At 43.1% G+C, this 20,038-nt stretch overlaps 1 protein-coding gene across 3 annotated transcripts in view; it reads right to left on the reverse strand.

The window, feature by feature from the left end:
• Nucleotides 1-20,038, reverse strand: part of UBE4B (ubiquitination factor E4B) — a 128,036-nt gene that overhangs the window by 51,699 nt on the left and 56,299 nt on the right. The window contains exons 3-8 of one of the 3 annotated variants that reach the window (XM_047724475.1): nt 16,231-16,366; nt 9,555-9,642; nt 8,392-8,536; nt 5,581-5,809; nt 4,723-5,136; nt 3,840-3,980 (exon numbers count right to left, since the gene is read on the reverse strand). In XM_047724475.1, the coding sequence (XP_047580431.1) occupies nt 3,840-3,980; nt 4,723-5,136; nt 5,581-5,809; nt 8,392-8,536; nt 9,555-9,642; nt 16,231-16,366 (1,153 nt within the window). The remainder of the gene's footprint in view (nt 1-3,839; nt 3,981-4,722; nt 5,137-5,580; nt 5,810-8,391; nt 8,537-9,554; nt 9,643-16,230; nt 16,367-20,038) is intronic. The other 2 variants (XM_047724476.1, XM_047724478.1) reach the window with 2 other exon arrangements.

The raw sequence follows: 20,038 nt of genomic DNA on the forward strand, positions 1-20,038 counted from the left end.
GGGGAAGTAAACCACGATCCCCTGGCATGAACAGTGGCCGGTCTCAACAACACTTCACACAGGTCTCAACGATCAAAACGCACAACGATCTTCAGGTTGAAGGTGAGAGCACCGGACTCCAATTTTGAAAGCCACGCTGAAGGAGGCAGTGGTGTAGTGTTTGTGTACATGTGTTCATGCTAGCAATAAACATCCTTAAAGTTTTAAAATAACATTTCATTTTTCCCTAAACAAGTTATTCTGAAAGTCATGATGCTTTTAACAACTGTGACACATGGAATACCACATTGGAAATATGTCACATTCCAGTCCTGTGAGTATCTACAAACTTATACCTCCTTCTGGGACAATGTGAGAGCCGTTTTCTGGTAACTACATCGACAGTCCAATTTAACAAAGTGATTACTTCCCATAATAGAAATATACCTGAATCCTTTTGGAAACACAATGCAAATCCTTCTGGGAAGCCAACGTGCATGAGATCTGTGCAAGCCGAATCCCATTTGAAATGCAGCGAGAAAACACGTTCCTTGGTAATTTCTTCTATAATGGCATGAATAATCTCTCTCCTATGTAACCCACTTTTTTGAATGCAGACTAGAAAGTGTTTTCTCAGTGCAAGGCAAAGTCAGAACAGTGGGGTTTGAGCAGTGTGAATTCATTGAACAAAGGTTCATGGCGTGCCGTGTATTCCAGGCGCTGTTGTAGGCTCTGGGGGTAGCACACAGAATGGAACAGAGCTTGCTGGTACGGCGATTACACTCTAGAGCGGGGGACAGTCCAAAACAATACAGGAATGCTATGAAAACAACGAAAGCGGAGCATTCTGGTGACAGAGAAGGGCAGTAAGTGTGTGTGTGTGCTTTATATAACGTGTAATATGACCCTCTGGGAGGATGGTCTGTAGACGGGGACCTGAGGGCGTCAGGGGCACAAGCCATGCAGCCATCTTGGGGACAGCTGTCCAAAGAGAGGAAGTAAGCGCAAAGGCCTAAGGCATCAGGGACGATGCCAAGTGACGTCAAGAACAGGGTGGCAAGGGGCACCTGGGTTGCTCAGTTGGTTGGGCAAGCCTTCGGCTCACGTCACTATCCCAGAATCCCAGGACTGAGTCCCGCATTGGGCTCCCAGCTCCGTGGGAAGTCTGCTTCTCCTTCTGACCTTCTCCCATCTCATGCTCTCTCTCTCACTCACTCTAATAAATAAATAAAATCTTTAAAAAAAAAAAAAAAGAACAGGGTGGCGAGCAGCAGAAGGTGTAGGCGAGGGGAGGCACATGAGGTCGGAAAGGAGGAATGCATGCGCGTGTGGCGTGCGCACGTGTGTGTATGTGAGACCAAGGGTCTGGTGGGTCTGGGCAAGGCTCTGCGTTTTATTCTGTGTGAGCAGGGACGTCACTGGAGGGTTTGGAGACACACATGGTGGGAGTGTGTCCATGTTTCATCTCCAAGCAGTGACGGGCAGCAGAAACGAGAGGGTAAATGTGACCATCTTTTACCATTTGCTAATTGTCCCTTTCTCTATTCACACGGGTTCCCGACCCTCCTTCGCTGAACTATCTGAGCAATTACAAATAGATTTCTTTCCCAGCAAACACTTGGAAAAACTTTCCTCAGAGCAAATGCTATGTTATCTTCATTACAAGACGATTTTCTCACTCTGCTCGTTCCGCGCCGGCAGCAGGTCGGTCCTCAGAATTCAAAAAGCTCCTCTCACAGAGGGCTACAGGACGTCACAGGAGCCATGTTCTGCCTTTCTTAAGTTAATCCTCCTCGTCCCCATCATAGATAATTAACATATAAGCGTGTGTCCCAACTACTTCCAAAAACATCTGTAACCTGTCAACGTCACCAGGCGAGCAGGATGGGGGACCGGAGGGGGACAGACGCGGCCCCTGTTGCTCCTTCTACAACACTCATCTCACCGGGTAAGGCGCAGGTGCAGAAACTGCTCACCTGAATGTAAATGAAATTCTGGGAAGATCGATTGGCAAGAAAATACCTGGTACTTCCTGATCACTCAAATTAACAAGTTTTTTTGTGACCTCCTCTTGGTTTTGGCCCTACGTGCACTCTTGAGTGCCTATTTGCTTAATCAGTTATGTATTTTTCTACATCCTCTCACATTCTGCTTGAAAGCGATTCAGAAGGTTATGAAGTTGCCAAAATCTGGAAAGATCAGATTCCATTTTAACAGCCAGCAAAGGACCTGCCAACTGAATGGAATTTTGTAATTACCGAGTAAAAGGCTGGCACTTCCTTGCCAAGAACAGAGTAAAAGCATAAACACTCAGGAGTGAGGTAGCCAGTGAGGGACGAGAACAGCACGAGCACTACTGCAAGCACAGCGTGGTGGTGCGGAGACTCTGGCCTTGCCGCGTACTTAGTTACGCGGCTGACCTCCCTGTCCCCCAGGTTCCTTATGGTAGCTGGGAGGGCCGCTGTGAGGACAGAGGGATAATGTGTGCAGGGTGCTGGCACGGGGTCTGGCCCGCGATGCTCAGTATTTAGAGCTATCATTACACGGTTATCTCTCCTTGTAACTGCAGAATCTAGATCAGAGACGAGGCGGGATGCTAGGAGCCTAGTGCTAGTAAAAGCAGCACACAATCTGGTATCTTCGTGAGCACAAGCTGGAGATAGGGAGAGAGGGAGAGAGAGCATTTCTCTCACCATTTACAGTAAAACCAATTAACAAAGCACTTCCATCATGTACGGAAATAGATTCCTAAAAAGGATGCCGTCTGCATTACCGTAATCGCGCAGTAGGATTTTATCCACGTGAAAAAGACACTTCCACCTTCGGGAAATTTACTTGAGAAACAGTAACACAACGTTCAACCCAATACAACTATCAACCTTCCTGAATCGATATCCAACCTTGCACCAACATTCCTTTCTTTCTTTATGTACTCTCTCTAATGATTCTTCTGAACGCTGTCAAATTTAATGAAGTGTACCTAAGGCCTAGTGCCGGCTCTATTTATAACCTGGAGTTATTTTTGAACAGTGCTGAGCACAAATACCAAATCAATCCAGTGGAAACTTCAATTTAAGAGCAAAATCGTAAGACAATGAGTCAGAGGTTCAGAAAGAAGGTGCTATTATATCTTCTTGCCCAAAGTCACCTAGAGAACCCAAGCAGTCTTTTTTCACACGGCTTCCGGGGGTGGGGGGGAACATTGAGCAGCATCACGAACTAAGTGTCAGCCTTGACTGTCATTCCAGAGGCTGTCTAAACAAGGGTCTAGCTTCACTGTGGTCAAGGAGGTGATCAGTGAAATTTAAGGTTAGAAGTGAAAGCAGAATCAGTTATACCAGACGGGATGGCCCCACACACTCTTAAACAGATTGTCACACCGGGCTGGGGCAGGAGAGGGGGAAACACACACACAAACACACACACACCCGTTGCCATTCCTAAGTAGCAGCAGTCCATGCAACCGCACGTAAGGAAACATGCCCCCGCTGTGTACGGTTTGCTCACATCTGGCAGCTCAAAAGAAAACCCGCCATAGATGAACGAAGGGTCCCTCATTTCAGACCTTAGGCTTGATGACTCATCTTTAATCCGCTGTTTGTGTCTCTGACAAATGATTACACATAAGTGTTCCTCCAAACTTACCAGGCAACAACGAGGAAGACTTCCCTAGGTGCCACTTTACCCCGGGATAAGGTCCTAACGCCTCACATCATGCAAGCTCTCCACATCCTGCCTCTCCCGCCGTCTCATTTCACCTGCCCTGTTTAGATTCGAAGCACGCCCCTAGTGAGGGCTTATAAAAGTTAGTTCCTAAGCACCTATGCACATGCAGGGGTGAGACTCCATTCCTCCGATACCTGGACCCAAACTGGACACAAGAAAACTCATCACCACCACCACCACCTTCATCATCACCATCACCATCTTCTTCTTCATCTTCATCACTACTGTCGCCAGAAAGTGCGAGGAAGAGGAAGGAGAAAGGACTGTCGTACATACTACCACAACAGAAGCAAAAAAGGTCATCAGGGAACAAAGGAAAAAACAAGAAGTGGAAATCTTTTGTAACTGCTATCCCTTTTTAATTAAATGTTATGCTATAAGTTCTGGTTACGGACATGCAGAAAAACAATTCACCTCAATGACAGAAGCACACAGGTACATGGCGGGGGGCCAGGCACATTGGATTAGTGGCATTCCGTTAGGGCTCCTTTCCAACAGGCTCAAATCAGAGGGTACAAGCCCGGGCCCAGACCAGTGGTCAGAGATAAGGGGCACAGGCCCAGACTTGCTCCCACCACCCCTGGGGCTAACTGTATTCCAACTATGATTGACCGTAGTACGGAGGGCTAAAAAGTGCTCTGTGAGCCCCAACTCTCAAGTCGAACTGCCCACAGCCTCTGCGCTTCATCTGTAATGAGCAATGACACATGAACTAGATAGATTTCAAAAAACGGAAAGTGACTCCTTTTTTTTTGGACAGGAAGGAGGAAGAGTGAGGGGTAAGAACAGACTAAGGGACGCACAATGGACACCCACAACCTCTAGGGTTATCGAAGCCTCGCAGAAGCACGGACTCAGGCGCGAGCCTACCAGACTGGTTACACACACAGGTTAATAACCCCAAACAGGGAAACACACGTAACTGAGGTCAGCGTCACACACCAGTCCTTCCAAAGAGAGTTAATCGCCTCTCCCTGCACTGCAAACACACACCCAGCTCTCCTGCTGAATAAATACCTAGGAGAGATCCTTAGGGCTGAGGGACGTCTGCTTGCAGCACTGGGCGACGCGGCCAGGGAAGGTGGCCCTAGGCTGTTGGGTCTCTGTCTGGGAGAGCTGGCGGGCACCGCTTGAAGGCTACTAGCGAGGGTGGGGAGGCTGGGCGAGCTGGACAGAATGGAGATGCCGGGGGACCGCGGGATAGGAGAAGTTGAAGAGCCCCACGGGTGGGTGACGGTGTAGGGGCGATACCGTGGAGATGAGGGCTGGCTTCCTGCGGCAGACCCAGGAGCCGCGGCATGGGGGCTGAGGGAAGTGGCAGGCCCAGCCATCAGGCTGGCTGCACGGGCAGGGGAGGAGGCAAAGGACGGACTCATCACTGGCGCCGCGCTCCAGAAACTTGAACTGGGAGCTGGGCTAGTTTCATAGAGGCTGAATCAGTTGAGAAACAGAGGAAAGAAGAGAAAATTGAAGACACACTTGAGGTAAATCACTAAAATGGAAACTATTCACGCTTTTCAAGAACAGTACGATGACACTTCGTATCTCTAAGCATTCAGGTGTACGAATCTCTCAGATACTCATCTAAATGGTTATAACCCGACTACCGTGCCCATCTTGAGGCTACATTTACAGTACACTAAAGCCTTCTTTCCAAAGAATAATGTGCTATATCCAGCCATCTGCCTAACCACGGGAAGCCAGACAACCCCATCTGGAAAAGGCAAGCCCTCCAGCCACGACGGAGTGCCCCCGCCCGAATACAACCCATGCCGCCATCTGACTGAAAGGCCCGTGAGGGAGCGGTCCCTGCCCTCACGCGCTTCCTGGCTGTTCTACTACCGAGCTCTGCTCTGCACAAGGAACCGCACTGACCTCGAGAAAGAGCTGGCGCCGAAGGACCCCGCGCCGCAGAACATGGGGCTAGTTCCTGGGTTGGAGCCGGTAGCGAGCATGAGATTTCTGTCTGGTGACCGAGCTGCTGCTGCAATTGGCTGAGACGTGGCCGTCAGACTGGCAAAGGGGTTTTCATCTCTGGTCTGAGCAGACATCATTAGCACTTCCATTAAAATCTGGCCAATCAAGTCCTTAAAATCAGAGAACACTGTTGGAAAGGCAGAATAAAGAAGAGGTTACAATGCTTCTTCATACACACAGTCCTTGAATCAGCCAAATGGAACCAGAGGGTCAGTGTGGCATCCGGATTGGATTCTGGAACAGTAAGAGGACACTGCGGGAAAACCGGTGAAATCCAAAAGAAGCCCGAGTTCAGATAATAGTAATATCTTAGTTCTGACAACTAAACTATGGTTACATAAGATGGAAACATTAGGGAAACTGGGTGAAGGGTGTATGGGAACTCCTGCCACGATCTCCAAAACTCTTCTGTAAATCTAAAATCATGCCGAAATACAAAACATATTTAAAAAAAGAAAAAAGAAAATTGGAGCGCACCCAATGAGAATCACTGCTCATATATATTAACTGTGTAACTACAGAGATTTGTTTATCGTACTAGAAACAAAGCTGGGTTCACATTTCTTCACCTACTTGTGTATTACACACAGTAAAACTACTAAATGCCAGGTTCAAAATCTTTTATGAAGGTTCTAATATTTAGTCACCATCTGGCCTTCTGGAACAAATTCTATTTTCTAACTCCTTCCTTATTCCTTGAAGCTCCCAAATGTTTTACGGCAGGTCTTCAGATACATTTTAAATATCACTAAATACACGAAAGCTGTAACACTGTAAACCTTATCTGATCTGGCTATTAAAAATAGTCACTTATATATGTACAAGACAGATTTAAGAATCTTAAGGTTTACAATAAGAAAAATAACAAGGGGGGGCGCCTGGGTGGCTCAGTGGGTTAAGCCTCTGCCTTCGGCTCAGGTCATGATCCCAGGGTCCTGGGATCAAGTCCCACATTGGGCTCTCTGCTCAGCGGGGAGCCTGCTTCCCTTCCTCTCTCTCTGCCTGCCTCTCTGTCTACTTGTGATCTCTGTCAAATAAATAAATAAAATCTTTAAAAAAAAAAAAAAAGGAAGTAAAAAAAAAAGAAAAATAACAAGGGGACGCCTGGGAGGCTCAGCCGGCTAAGCACCTGACTCTTGATTTTGGCTCTGATCATGATCACGGGGTTGTGAGATCGAACTCTGTGTCAGGCTCCTTGCTCAGCAGGGAGTCTGGTAGAGAGTCGTGCTCTCCCTCTCCCTCTTCCCACCCTCTTCACTCCTCACACTTGCTCACTCTCTTGCTCTCTCTGGAATAAAAATTTTCTTAAAAAGTAGCTGTTACTGGGCGCCTGGGTGGCTCAGTTGGTTAGGCGACTGCCTTCAGCTCAGTTCATGATCCTGGAGTCCCGGGATCGAGTCCCGCATCAGGCTCCCAGCTCCACGGGGAGTCTGCTTCTCCCTCTGACCTTCTCCTCGCTCATGCTCTCTCTCACTGTCTCTCTCTTCTCTCAAATAAATAAATAAAATGTTTAAAAAAAAAAAAGTAGGGGGCACCTGGGTGGCTCAGTGGTTAAGCCTCTGCCTTCAGCTCAGGTCATGATCTCAGGGTCCTGGGATCGAGTCCCACATCGGGCTCTCTGCTCTGCAGGGAGCCTGCTTCCTCCTCTCTCTCTCTCTCTGCTTGCCTGTCTGCCCACTTGTGATCTCTCTCTGTCAGATAAATAAAATCTTAAAAAAAAAAAAAAAAAAAAAAAAAAAAAAAAAAAAAAGTAGCTGTTACTCCAAAAAAAAGAAGAAGAAGAAGAAGAAGAAGAAGAAGAAGAAGAAGAAGTAGTAGTAGTAGTAGTAGTAGTAGTAGTAGTAGTAGTAGTAGTAGTAGTGGTGGCAGGCTTTTGAAACACACAGGTGCCAGGCTCACATCTACAACCATAATAATAAGATCCCAATAAAATCAGATGTGAACTATCCATCTCCCAGGAACATGAGGGACTTTTCCTGCCAGGGAAGATGGGCAGCACAAAAAAGGGAAAGACAATCTTCTTTTCATTTCACTCATTTAAAGTACCTCTATAGAGGGATTATTAAGTGCAAGGCACACTTCTAGGCACCGGGAATACATCAGGGAGCAGGGTCATGGTCGAGTGACATGAAAGGAACACACAGCACACCACTCCATCTCTTCCGCATTCCAAATGACTTCTGTAAAGAAGAGTGTCAGTGCCCGAAATGCTGCCATCTTGCTAGACGTTTTATTGCTTTGTTATAGAAGTACAGTTTAGGGTAGCCTCTTAAAATAGAATCCTGGAAACACAGCAAAATATCAATGTTTTAGCCTGCTAAGCAATTTGATCGAGATTTACTCCACGGTCTGCACATGACCTGATCGGCACTTCAAGCAAGTACAGGTCATCCAAGCACCTCTCCCAGCATCCCTGGAGACCGTCCAGTGGACTCTTATTTATTAGAGACATTAACTTCAACTCTGAAATAATGGAGAACGTTAACTTATTTATATAGTTTTCTGCTAGAGAAATCATGAAAGTTGAAAAAAAAATAGTCTATCAGTAAGATCTGTGGACAGTGGCCAAACAGCAGTGTCCTCACCAAGAACTGTATCTATAGTCAAAACATTTAACCCCAAAGCAAGAGAAAGTGAGTGTGGGTAACAGAAGGGCAAAGATCTGACTGACACTTTTGTTTTCTCTTAACAGCGAAGCTAGATTCCTACCTTCTTTTGGGTTCTGCTTAAATTGTGCAGAAAGAGAAGAAAGAAAGATGACATCTCTGTCCCGGTCCTTCCAGGAGACACGGAAGATCTTACAGACCAGCTGCAAGGCCTGCTCTTCGGACACTTCTGAACCCGAGGAAGGCTCCTTGTGAGGGAGAAGATTTGCAGGTTAAGTTCAAGTCACTCATTTATTAATCGGGATATTTTAGAAATGTACACGACTGTTCACCCACTGACTAAGGGGAAAATAAGCTTGTTACTCTGACTTCAGCACCACATGGAGGTTTCATCCGCTTACAACTATCTACGGGGGTGGACAAAGGAGCAAAGACATTACTGAAATCACCAAGGGAGGAATTAGATAAAGGATGCATATACATCCTGTTTGTTTACTTTCCCGAACGCCAAAGAACCAGGATAACATCAGCACAGAACTCATTTTCATCCAAAAACTTTTCCAGAATTTAATGTTACTCACTAGTTTCTGTCACAGATAAAATATCATGTATATAAAAGAATTCTGGAAACACGTAAGAACTCTACAAAATAAAGCATCGCGCCACTAGAAGGCCCACAGTCCAACAGGTGACCACCCCGTGCTGCGGAACACTCCTGATCACCACACCGGAAGTGACGCAACGGTCTCTGCCAGGTCTACCCCCGGGGACACCCGCCAAAACAGAACAGGTCTTTTTGTCTAACTATAGGGAACTAAGCTCAGACGGTAACAAAATATGAAGACCTCATATTTTATATGAGCTTCTAAGTGCTACTGGACTTCACGTATTCTTGTTCAATTCCCAGCCATTTTCCTCCGAATACTATGGAAGATCTGATGACCTACTTGCATAAGCAAAAGACCAACAGAAAAAGTTGAAATCAGCGCTATATTCCTTCTCATTACCAACTCCATCTACTGACAGAACTATGGATCTGAAACCAAGCTAACTTCAGGATCTGCCCGGATGAAGGAAGTGAGCTCTCCTTCCATTAGAGCAGTCTTCGCTACCCATTTCTCTTCCCCCCCAAAACAAAGAGTCACCTCAACAGAATTTGCTGACCTGGGGCAGCTCACTCTGATCAACCATGCAGATGGGAGAACCAAAAGGGCATTTATATTACCTGTTCTACAAACAGAAGCAAGGGCTTCATCTCTTACCAACCTTATCGCTGAGGCTCCTCTTTTCTCTTCGATCGTTTTCATCAACCTCCATATTTTCAATTCCTGAATCCACATCCACCTGGGACATGCTTTAAGTATAAAAAACAAATAAGGCTTTTACCTTTTATAAACCCACCCAATGTCATAGCTCCTGGTTGAGGAGAAGTTCTTAACTATCAGTCAAAATCAGTCAAGAAGACAAAATAATAAAGCAAAGAAGTCAAAATCAGTCAAGAAGGCAAAATAATAATAAATATTTTCTCTGATTGACTTTTAAGGGCTCTTCATATACTAGGATGTAAACATTCTGTCTTTACACTTGCTGGAAATATTTTTCCTAAGTTGGCATTTTCTTAGGCTCACTTTCAAAAGCAAATTAGAGGTTATTTTCTGTACATATCATTTTTAAATGACACACATACAATCAGAGCCTGATTACAAAAATCTGGTTAAGAACATATATTAATTTTTCCCACATTAAATAAATAATTTTCCCAGCACCATTTATTGAAAAGAGCATCCTTTTTAAGCTCATATGAAATCACCTCTCCCAGGTCCAGTGGCCATGTAAACACGTATGGGCCTTTTTCTGGATATTCATTTCTGTTCCCTTAGATAATCTGCCCGTCCCGGAACAAAAACCACTCTATCTTACTTCTGATACTTCACAGTCAATCTTGATATCTGCTGGGTCAATGTCACCACCTCACTCTCCTACTTCAGGAGAGTCTTAGCCATTCTTGGCTTCTGGCTCATCCACACATACTTAAGAATCAGCTTCACAGATTTCCTAAAAATCCTGTTGGTATTTTCACTAGAATTTTACGGACTCTTGAGATCAAACTGGGAGAAAGGGTATCATTACATTATTGAGTCCATAATAAGCATCTCTCTCCAAGTTTTTAGATCTTCTTCAAGGTCTTTCAATAAATCTTTTCTTTGAAGCAGGGTCCACACCTAGCATGGAGCCCAGTGCAGGGCTTGAACTCACAACCCTGAGATCAAGACCTGAGCAGAGATCAAGAGCCAGCCATTCAACTGACTGAGCCACCCAGGCACCCCTGGTCTTTCAATAAACTTTCACTGTTTTCTCTCCAAGTCTTTCACTTCTTTTGCTAAATTTATACCTAGGTACCATATGTTTTTAAATGAAATTGGGAATGGTACCTCTTAAAAGTTAAGTTTTCTAACTTCTTGTTGCTAGTCCATAGTAATACAACTCTGAGATCTCTGAGAAACAACTTATTTACTTACACGTAGGATTTACTAGGTAGAAAACCATTTCTTCTCCAAATAGTAACTACTTCATTTCTTCCACTCTAACCCTTATTTGATTGCACTGGGTAGGACCCCTGTGTTGATCAGACATAAAAAGAGCGAGCAGCCACCTTTGTTCTTTTTCCTGATTTTAAAGGGAGTGTTTCTAATTTCTCACCCCAGACTATGAGAGTTGCTGTAGTTTCTTGAGAGACATCCTTTATATTAGTCAGTCAGGTAGGCTATGCTGTGGTTACACACACACACTTGGAAATCTTAGAGGCTTAACACTATAATGGTTATTTCTTGCTTACGCAAAGTCTGGTGAGAGTGAAGCATCCTTACTCCATCTTTAATCTATGCCATCTGCAATACACAGCCTCCAAGGTCACTGGAGCAAGAGAAGAGAGGGATGGAGGAGGCATCGGCTCAACTGCCTTCACCTGAAAGTGACACATGTCACTTCCACTCACAGTCTACCGGACAAAACTAGTCACTTGGCCCCCGTCTACTCGCTGAACTCTGTCTCTGCCATATTGCTAATTCAGGAGGCACCTTTCTGTTTCCTGTTTGAGAAGATTCTTATCACGGACTGAGGCTTTTATAAAACTTTTCCAACTACCAAGATTATATGGCTTTTCTCTTCCATATACAATGTGCGGAATAATATTCATAGATTCACTAATGCTGTACCCTTGCATTCTTGAGATAAACCCAAGTTGCTCACGTTATGTTATTACTTTAAACTTATAACTGAAATATCCGTACAGACCTATCCATGGATGATGTTGCGTGTTTGGCTGAATAAAGCTTCACAAAAGAAACATACTGATGTAAGCAGCACCCGCATCAAGAAACAGAGCATTACCAGCACTCCAAGAGCACCCAGATGACCCTTCCACAACCAAGCAAGCCCACAGTAACCACTATCCTGGCATCCAGCCCCACAGAAGCTTTGTCTGCTGTTTATGTGTTATAATATTTGATATATCAGTATTTCAAGATTTTTGCAAGTACGTTCATGAACCTGATTACCATGTAATTTTTTTCTTTTATATTATTCTTGTCTGGTTTTGATATTAAGGTCCTACAAGCTTTGTAAATTGGGTTGGTAACTATTCCCTATTTTTTAAGATGATCAGGAAAAATTTGTGTATAACTAGAATGGCAGAATCTGCCCATAAAATTATATGAGCGAAGGGCTTACTTTGGAAAATTTAAAAATACTGATTCAATTTATTTCATTGGTTTTTGATCATTCAGGTTTTCTCTTTCCTCTTGAGTCAATTTTGGGAGAACGTTTTTCCAGGAATTTGATTTTCATCCAGATTTTCATGTTTATTTGCATGTTGCGCATTTATATTTTTTTCACAGAATTCTTTTTTAATAACGAACATTACCGAGATCCCCTTTCTATGCAGGCATTGTTCTAGCTGTCAGAGAGGTCGAGGGGCCAACAAAAGGGACAAAACGACCCCTGTGTCATGGAGCTTACCTTCTAGTTAGGGGGAGAAAGACACCAATGAACATAATAAGTGAAACATATCATACAATGATAACTGCTATGGAAAAATTAAGGAAAGGGCAACTGAGGGTGCAGGCCTTTCCATTTTATTTTTTTTTTAAAGATTTATTTTTTTATTTATTTGACAGAGAGAGAGATCAGAAGTAGGCAGAGAGGCAGGCAGAGAGAGAGAGGCGGAAGCAGGCTCCCTGCAGAACAGAAAGCCAGATGCAGGTCTCGATCCCAGGACCCTGAGATCATGACCCGAGCCGAAGGCAGAGGCTTAACCCACTGAGCCACTCAGGCGCCCCGGGCCTTTCCATTTTAAATGGGGTGAGCCACCCTGAGAAATGCCGCATGAATACAGACCAGAGAGGGGTCGGCCATGCACATATGCAGGGAAAGAGTCTTCCCAGAAAAGGGTTTTTATTTCTGAGACTTATTTATATTCTCTTTTTCCCTCTTTCATTTATAATATATTACAGCTTTCTATTTTCTTCCAAGGACCACTTTAGCTACGACATACAGCTTGTAACATGGAATATCTCTTACTGTTCAGTTCTAGATCCTTTCAAATTCCCATGATGATTTCTTCTTTGATCTGTATTTAGAAGCGTGCTCTGTTTTAAAAATTGCCAACTGGGGCGCCTGGGTGGCTCAGTGGGTTAAGCCGCTGCCTTCGGCTCAGGTCATGATCCCAGGTCCTGGGTTCGAGCCCCACATCGGGCTTTCTGCTCGGCAGGGAGCCTGCTTCTTCCTATCTCTCTGCCTGCCTCTCTGCTTACTTGTGATTTCTCTCTGTCAAATAAATAAATAAAATCTTAAAAAAAAAAATTGCCAACTGTATGAGGAAATTTTTAGGATTTTTCCTTCTATTAATCACCTAATTTAATGTCCTCGTCAGAAAACATTATCTATGTGACGCATCACACAGAAACTCTCCGGTCATTGGGGATTAGGGAAGAATGTGTGTTCTCCAACTGTAGAGTGCCAAGTTCTGTATCTGTCAATTACATCAAGCTTTTAGCTGTGTGGTTTAATTTGTTCCTATGCTTACTGATGCTCATTTTTTCTGATTTATTGATGGATGAAAGGAATGTTAAAATCTCCCATTATGATTATGTGTTGCTTTCTCCTAGTTTTACTGTTGTGTGCTTTACTGCTGTTGCTGTCCTCTTACCAAGTGCATATATTTTGGAAACTGTTAAACAGTACACAGTGCTTATTTCTAATATACTTTGTGCCTTAAAATCTAATCTATGAATATGTTTACCCCAGTCTTCTCTTGTTTAGTATCTGTGTGGGATAGGCTTTTCCCTTTCTTTTGCTTTCAGTGAAAGGTTGAAGATCTAACCTAATGTTTCAGGTGTGCCTTCTGTAAACAAGGATAAAGCTGAGTTCTGTTTTGTTTTTACCCCAATCTAAGCCTTTTCACTGTGATGCATTATGATGACTGACCAATTTTCATTTCTTTTGATCTTCTATTCACTTGTCCCTTTTTAAAAACTTGTGTTTCTTTCTTCCCTCCTTTGGAATTGACTTAAATTCTCCCAAGCTCCCAACTCCCATTCCATATTTTCCCTTGACTGGTTTGGAAGACATACTCCATTCCCGTTCTTTTAGTGGCTACCCTTGAAGTTTTACCAAGTATCCTTCCATCAAAATGTAAAAGTTGGCCAAGTACCTTCACCCCTCTCCTAAGTGCCCAGGGACATCAGAGCTTGTTCTAACCACCCCGCTCCTGGCTTCCCTGCTATGCTGTGCAATTCCGTCTAACTCACTGTTTTCCTTCTCTCCCCCAGTATTATTTTCTGTACTGTGACTCCTGTTTTACACTGCCGGTCTTTGTTTAGATTCACATTTATTTTCCTCATTCGTTCTTCCAGGTTGCATCGCAGACATCAGTCCTGGGACCACTCTCCTTCCTCTTCAACTACATGTGCTAAAAGCTGGGCTCTTCTGGGGGCAGACTATCAGGTTGTTTTTGTCTGTGCGCTTGTTTTTATTTTTAATCGATAAATGTCTTTATTTCACCCTTGCACCTGAAAGACAGGTGCACGAGGGCACACAAGTCCCAGCAGGCAGCTGATTTACTTTTCAGCGTTTGGATACTATTATGCCTCCATGTGACCTCCGTCGTTCAGGCATCTATCATTCCTTGGTAGCTAAACTCTTTGCTCTCTCTGACTGCTTTAAAGCTCTTTTGTCTTCAATGTTTGGAAATTTTACTCCAGAATGTCCAGATATGAACTTCCCTTGGTTTAATCAGCATGGGAGTTTCTGGGTTTTTTGAATCAGAGAAGTCATATCATTTATCAACTCTAGAAAAATTCGTAGCCATTTATCTTTTTGAAAATGGCTTCCCAACCAATAGAGGAAAAAAAGCATAGAATAAAGCGGGGTGTGGGGATTTGTTCTAAGTCTCCCTACTCTCTCCTTCTGAATTTCCATGAGGTCTAGCTTGGCTGTGTGTCCATTATGTCTCTAAATACACTGCACAGGTTTCATCATTTTCTCTTTGTGGCACACTCTGGGTAATTTCTTCAGCTCTACCAGTCAGTACGTTAATTCTCTCGCTATGTCTAATCTAGCTATGTCTAACTCTTGCATCAGGTTTTCAATCTGAGTGATCTTTTCATTTCTAGAGATTCGACATGATTCTTTTTCAACTGTGCTTGGTTGTTTTTATGGTTGCTTTCCCCTTATTCATGTTTTCAGTTCCCTTTGTAATTTATTTAAACATGTGTGTTTTGTATTCCACACCTAGTAATTCCAAACCCCCAAAATCTCCAAGTGAATGAATACTTCTGTATTTCTGCTCTGGGTCCCTTACTCATGCTGGCTTTTATCTAGCGCATTCTGTGATTTCTGACCATGAGCTCACACTTCTTGGCAATTTTTCTAAGGAAATTCTCTGAAGACATGGATGATTTATGTTTGCTTCTGCTAGGTGCCTTTCAGACAGCATAGGCCTGGCTCCACTGTATATGACAGTAGTTCTCATCTTGAGGCTTTTCAGACTATAGCAAGAGCATAAATCCAGGTGCTCAACCCAGTGAAGTCACCCACTGGCCATGAAACTGCAGAGATGACTTGGCTTTTTAACAATTTATCTACTCAGAGCTACGGTAATAAGAACACAATTGTTTTTACTCTGTGGGGTTGGATTTTTTCCTACTTAATCATTTTCCTGAGAATGCAGTCCTTTCTGAATTCTTACCTAATGTAAGGTGATCTCTGATCTGGTTCCTCAAACCAAGCCCACCAAGTGCCAAAGCCCTATGCCACTGCTTCTTAACCTTTTCTACCTCATAATGCACATAGAAAATAGTATTTGTCGGTCCACTGACATGAACTGTGGGAGCTGCTTCAGGGCAGAGGAGCTGGGTCCTGGGGTGGGAGGTGGGGGGTTCTGGCCTTCCCGAGCAATAAAGGACTCAGTACCCAGCCACTCTGTCACCCACTCATGGCACTAGGACAGCACAGACAGACCCTATTCCTGGACATCCTGACCCTTATGGAGTTCCTAAGGTATGTGGCTTACCTGTCTGTACCCTTCGAAACTTAAAAATTTCACTAGTCAGTAAAACTTTGAAGAAATTTTTAGGGACTGACATACGCCCACCAACACAGTGTGTACAAAATACGGACATTAGAAAAAATTTAAAATAATTTTTTTACCACCTATACCATTATTTCATAAAAGACATTTCAATGCCAAAACCAAAAAAACTTCCATAAAGACTATTTCTGAATAATACGAAGACCTATAAACCTCACAGATCTCGCACTAATTTGCTAAGGACTGGCATAAATCTCTGGGCTGGCACTTGGGACTAGCGGACTAGAGACCAAAGTGACTGAATCTCTCCCTTTCCGTAAACCTGACAGCTTATTGGAAAATGGCTTACTTTACCTTTTTTCACAAGAGACGCCATCAATATCCATGCTCTGGGAACGTGAGAGAGACTGAGACTGGGTTTCAAGGCTATTGGAGGGCGAGCTGCTGAGAGAACTGACTCCTTCACTGCTCTGGCTTCGATGCGCTACTCCTGGCCGGAAAAGACATGAAAAGTTAAGTTTCCCGCAAAGTAACATTAGAGCCATCTGTAATGGCGACAGTAAACAAACACAATCAGCACTCCTACCATCACGACGGTCAGCAGATAAGGAATCTCCATCGGGAGATCATGCTCATGTTTAATATTAAAATCACGAAAACATTAGCAAGAAATCACAGTTTATCCATGTATGTCATACGAGGTCAGTGACACAGCTACGTCTGAGAGCCGAACCCGACTCCTCATCACTTTCTCTTTCACCGATTCAAACATGGCCCCTGATACAAATTAGCTTCTGTGACGGTCCAGAAAAATCCTTGAAATGCACCAAAAATAAGGTAAATTAATAAATGGCTGTAGAAATACGCAGATAGATGTGTGCCACAGTAAATACACCAAAATGTTAATGGTAGGATCTTTGGTGTATATACAGGTGTTCACTGAAAAATTCTTTCACCTTTGGTTTAGGCTTAAGATTTTTACAACAAAATGTTGAAAACATGCCAACAGAGCCAATCTAAGCAATGTCCTTAAATACAGATCAACTCATTTGTTGACTGAACATCTCATCAGATGGTCTGGGGAAAATAAAAGCCCTGACACTGAAACTGTCCTTGCCTTCGCAGGGCCTACAGTATAGAGAATAACAGCCACGAGTATAGGGCAGATTATTTCTTACCCATGTCTTTGAAACCATGTTTTTCTCATAAAATTAAAAAAATACCCCAACTCCACAAATACCTTTCCATGAAAAAACAATGTTTTACCCAGGCATTTGTAAGTACTTTAAAAAATATATACTTACGTTGCGGAAAAGAAAATGAGATTGATACTAATAACACATTATATGTTAATTAACTGAATTTAAATTTAAAATTGAGACATTAAAAACAAAAACAAAAAACACAACAACAGCAACTTGAATTACCATTTGTAGCTAAAATAAGAACCCAGCGGATAAACTTGAACAGTCCCAGAATCACAAGAAAGTAGACTTGCCGCCCTTTTCTGTCGCTCATTGAAGAGTATCAGAAAACATTCATCCATTCCTGATAGTGGGTTTTAACACGTTTCTGTTTGTTAAAGCCTCTGCAGGACTCATGCAAGAAAAGAGAAACTAAATCCTCTATTCTGAAATAGATTCAAGGAGAATACAGAAAGGACCTAACGTGGCAGAAACTCAGAAATAAATCTAGAGAAGACAGAAAAACTTTCAATTCCCAAATTCAAGAATGTAACCCAAAGTACGTTCTCAATAACTATTTACTGAAGGAATCAATAATACAGCCTCAATAAGGTCCTTAGGAGAATATTATTTACCTAGCACGATGAAAGGTCTAACAATTTTTTAAAAGAATTTATTTCTTTACAGAGAGAGAGTGTGCACATGAGTGAGCGAGCGTGAGCGGGGGATGGGGGGCAGAGGGAGAAAGAGAGAGAGAAGCTCAAGTTGACTCTACACTGAACCCAACGTGGGACTCCATCTCACAACCCTGAGCTCATAACCTGACCTGAAACCAAGGGTTGGATGCTTAACCGACTGAGTCCCACCCAGCTGTAAATAAAATTAATCAGTAATAATAAAGTCCAACAATTTTTATGGAATAGCAATTAAGCAACTTTAAAACTTCTACCTTATAAAACCAGTTTTAAAATTAAATAGAGTAAGTTGTTTAAAAAAACCTATATTTGTAACACAGCATACTAAACTACACTACAAGTACAATGATCCTACAGTAATACAATCCCAGAGTACACCAGACAGTACAGAATACTGTGTCTGTAATATTTTTTTTAAAGATTATTTATTTATTTGGCAGACAGAGATCACAAGTAGGCAGAGAGGCAGGCAGAGAGGCAGGCAGAGAGGCAGGCAGAGAGAGAGGAGGAAGCAGGCTCCCTGCCGCTCAGAGAGCCCAATGCGGGGCTGGATCCCAGGACCCTGGGATCATGACCTGAGCCGAAAGCAGAGGCTTTAACCCACTGAGCTACCCAGGCGCCCCTGTGTTTGTAATATTTTAATAAAACATCAAGGATATCATCCGAATTCTTTTTTTCCTGAACCCTCCATGTGATCTTTAGTGGGGCAATTCTCCCTGGAATTTAGTATGTATCACAGCCTTCCTCAATCCCATCTAGAATCTGGAGTGACCCCTTTGCTTTCTTAAACTTAAAAAAATGGATGGTGTCTTTGAGTTTATTTAGAATCAATATAAACTAAATATTGTGGCTAAAACCTAATCAAAGCAACAGCACAAAACATCACTTTGTTTCCAAAGTGCGCCCTCTCTCCAGCTCCTAACTTGGGAAACTGTTGTCAGGAAGCCAAGTTTCAAGGAACAGAGATTTTCCCCCACTTCATCTCCATAAAGGCAGGTATTAAAGAATTAAAACAGACATAATCTCCTCTAATCCTCCTTTACAAGATGAGAAATTCTGTGCATTATCAATTTATTTTTATTTTTATTTTTTTTAGATTTTATTCGTTTATTTGTCAGAGAGAGAGGGAGAGAGAGAGCGAGCACAGGCAGACAGAATGGCAGGCAGAGGCAGAGGGAGAAGCAGGCTCCCCGCCGAGCAAGGAGCCCAACGTGGGACTCGATCCCAGGACGCCGGGATCATGACCCGAGCGGAAGGCAGCTGCTCAACCAACTGAGCCACCCAGGCGTCCCATGTGCATTATCAATTTAAAAATGAGTCTTCGGGGTGCCTGGGTGGCTCAGTCGTTAAGCGTCTGCCTTTGGCTCGGATCATGATCCCAGGGTTCTAGGATCGAGCCCTGTGTTGGGCTCCCTGCTCGGCAGAGCCCTGCTTCTCCCTCTTCCACTCCCTCTGCTTGTGTTCCCTCTCTTGCTGTTTCTCTCTGTCAAATAAATAAATAAATAAAATCTAAAAAAGAGAAAATAAAATAAAAACAAGTCTTCAAAAAGTGAGGGTGTATATAACAAAGAATGGAGAAAGCCATGTCTGCTTAATAGAAGATGAACCACTAACTTTCAAGATGGCCGCTGTCCAAACTTTTATCACTAATAAGAGCTTGTTAAAGGAAAATTATACATTCTGTGTGGGAAGGCCATAATTTTAAAGGAAATAATAAGGAGGGTTTTAAGTCTCTAAGATTTTCCTCCCAGTACCACAGTATTTTCCCGAATGCTGTAACACTAGATCTAGTCCAGTATTTTACACACACACACACACACACACACACACACACACACACACACAGAGTGGCTTGCTAAATTCTAGTATAAAAAGAAACAGAATTGCCAAATGGAACCTTAAAACTCCAATAAAGCTATTAAGAAGGTGTGTGTGTGGTGGGGGGGTGACTTTAAAGGTCTTGGCCAAACCTCTTCTCCTTTACAGATGAGAATACTGAGATCTATGAAGTCTAAGAATTTCCCTTATTAGCAAGTTAAAAACAGAGGCAAGATTAAAATACACGTCTCTTGACTCCAAAGAAAATGCTGCTATTTCCGCCATCCCAAACTGTGGAACACTTCTGTGATCACAGCTATTTTACACCAAAGCTATATGTTTCATGTATTCTACAATTATAAAAGCAAACCTTAAAAAGATATTAGTGTTATAAAAAGAACCATCGTTCTACTACTAATTAAAATTCTAAGGCTAATTTACACAGATCTTGACAATGAACTAAGC

This window comes from Lutra lutra, chromosome 4, assembly GCF_902655055.1.
Source record: "Lutra lutra chromosome 4, mLutLut1.2, whole genome shotgun sequence".
In the NCBI taxonomy this organism is placed as follows: Eukaryota; Metazoa; Chordata; class Mammalia; order Carnivora; family Mustelidae; genus Lutra; species Lutra lutra.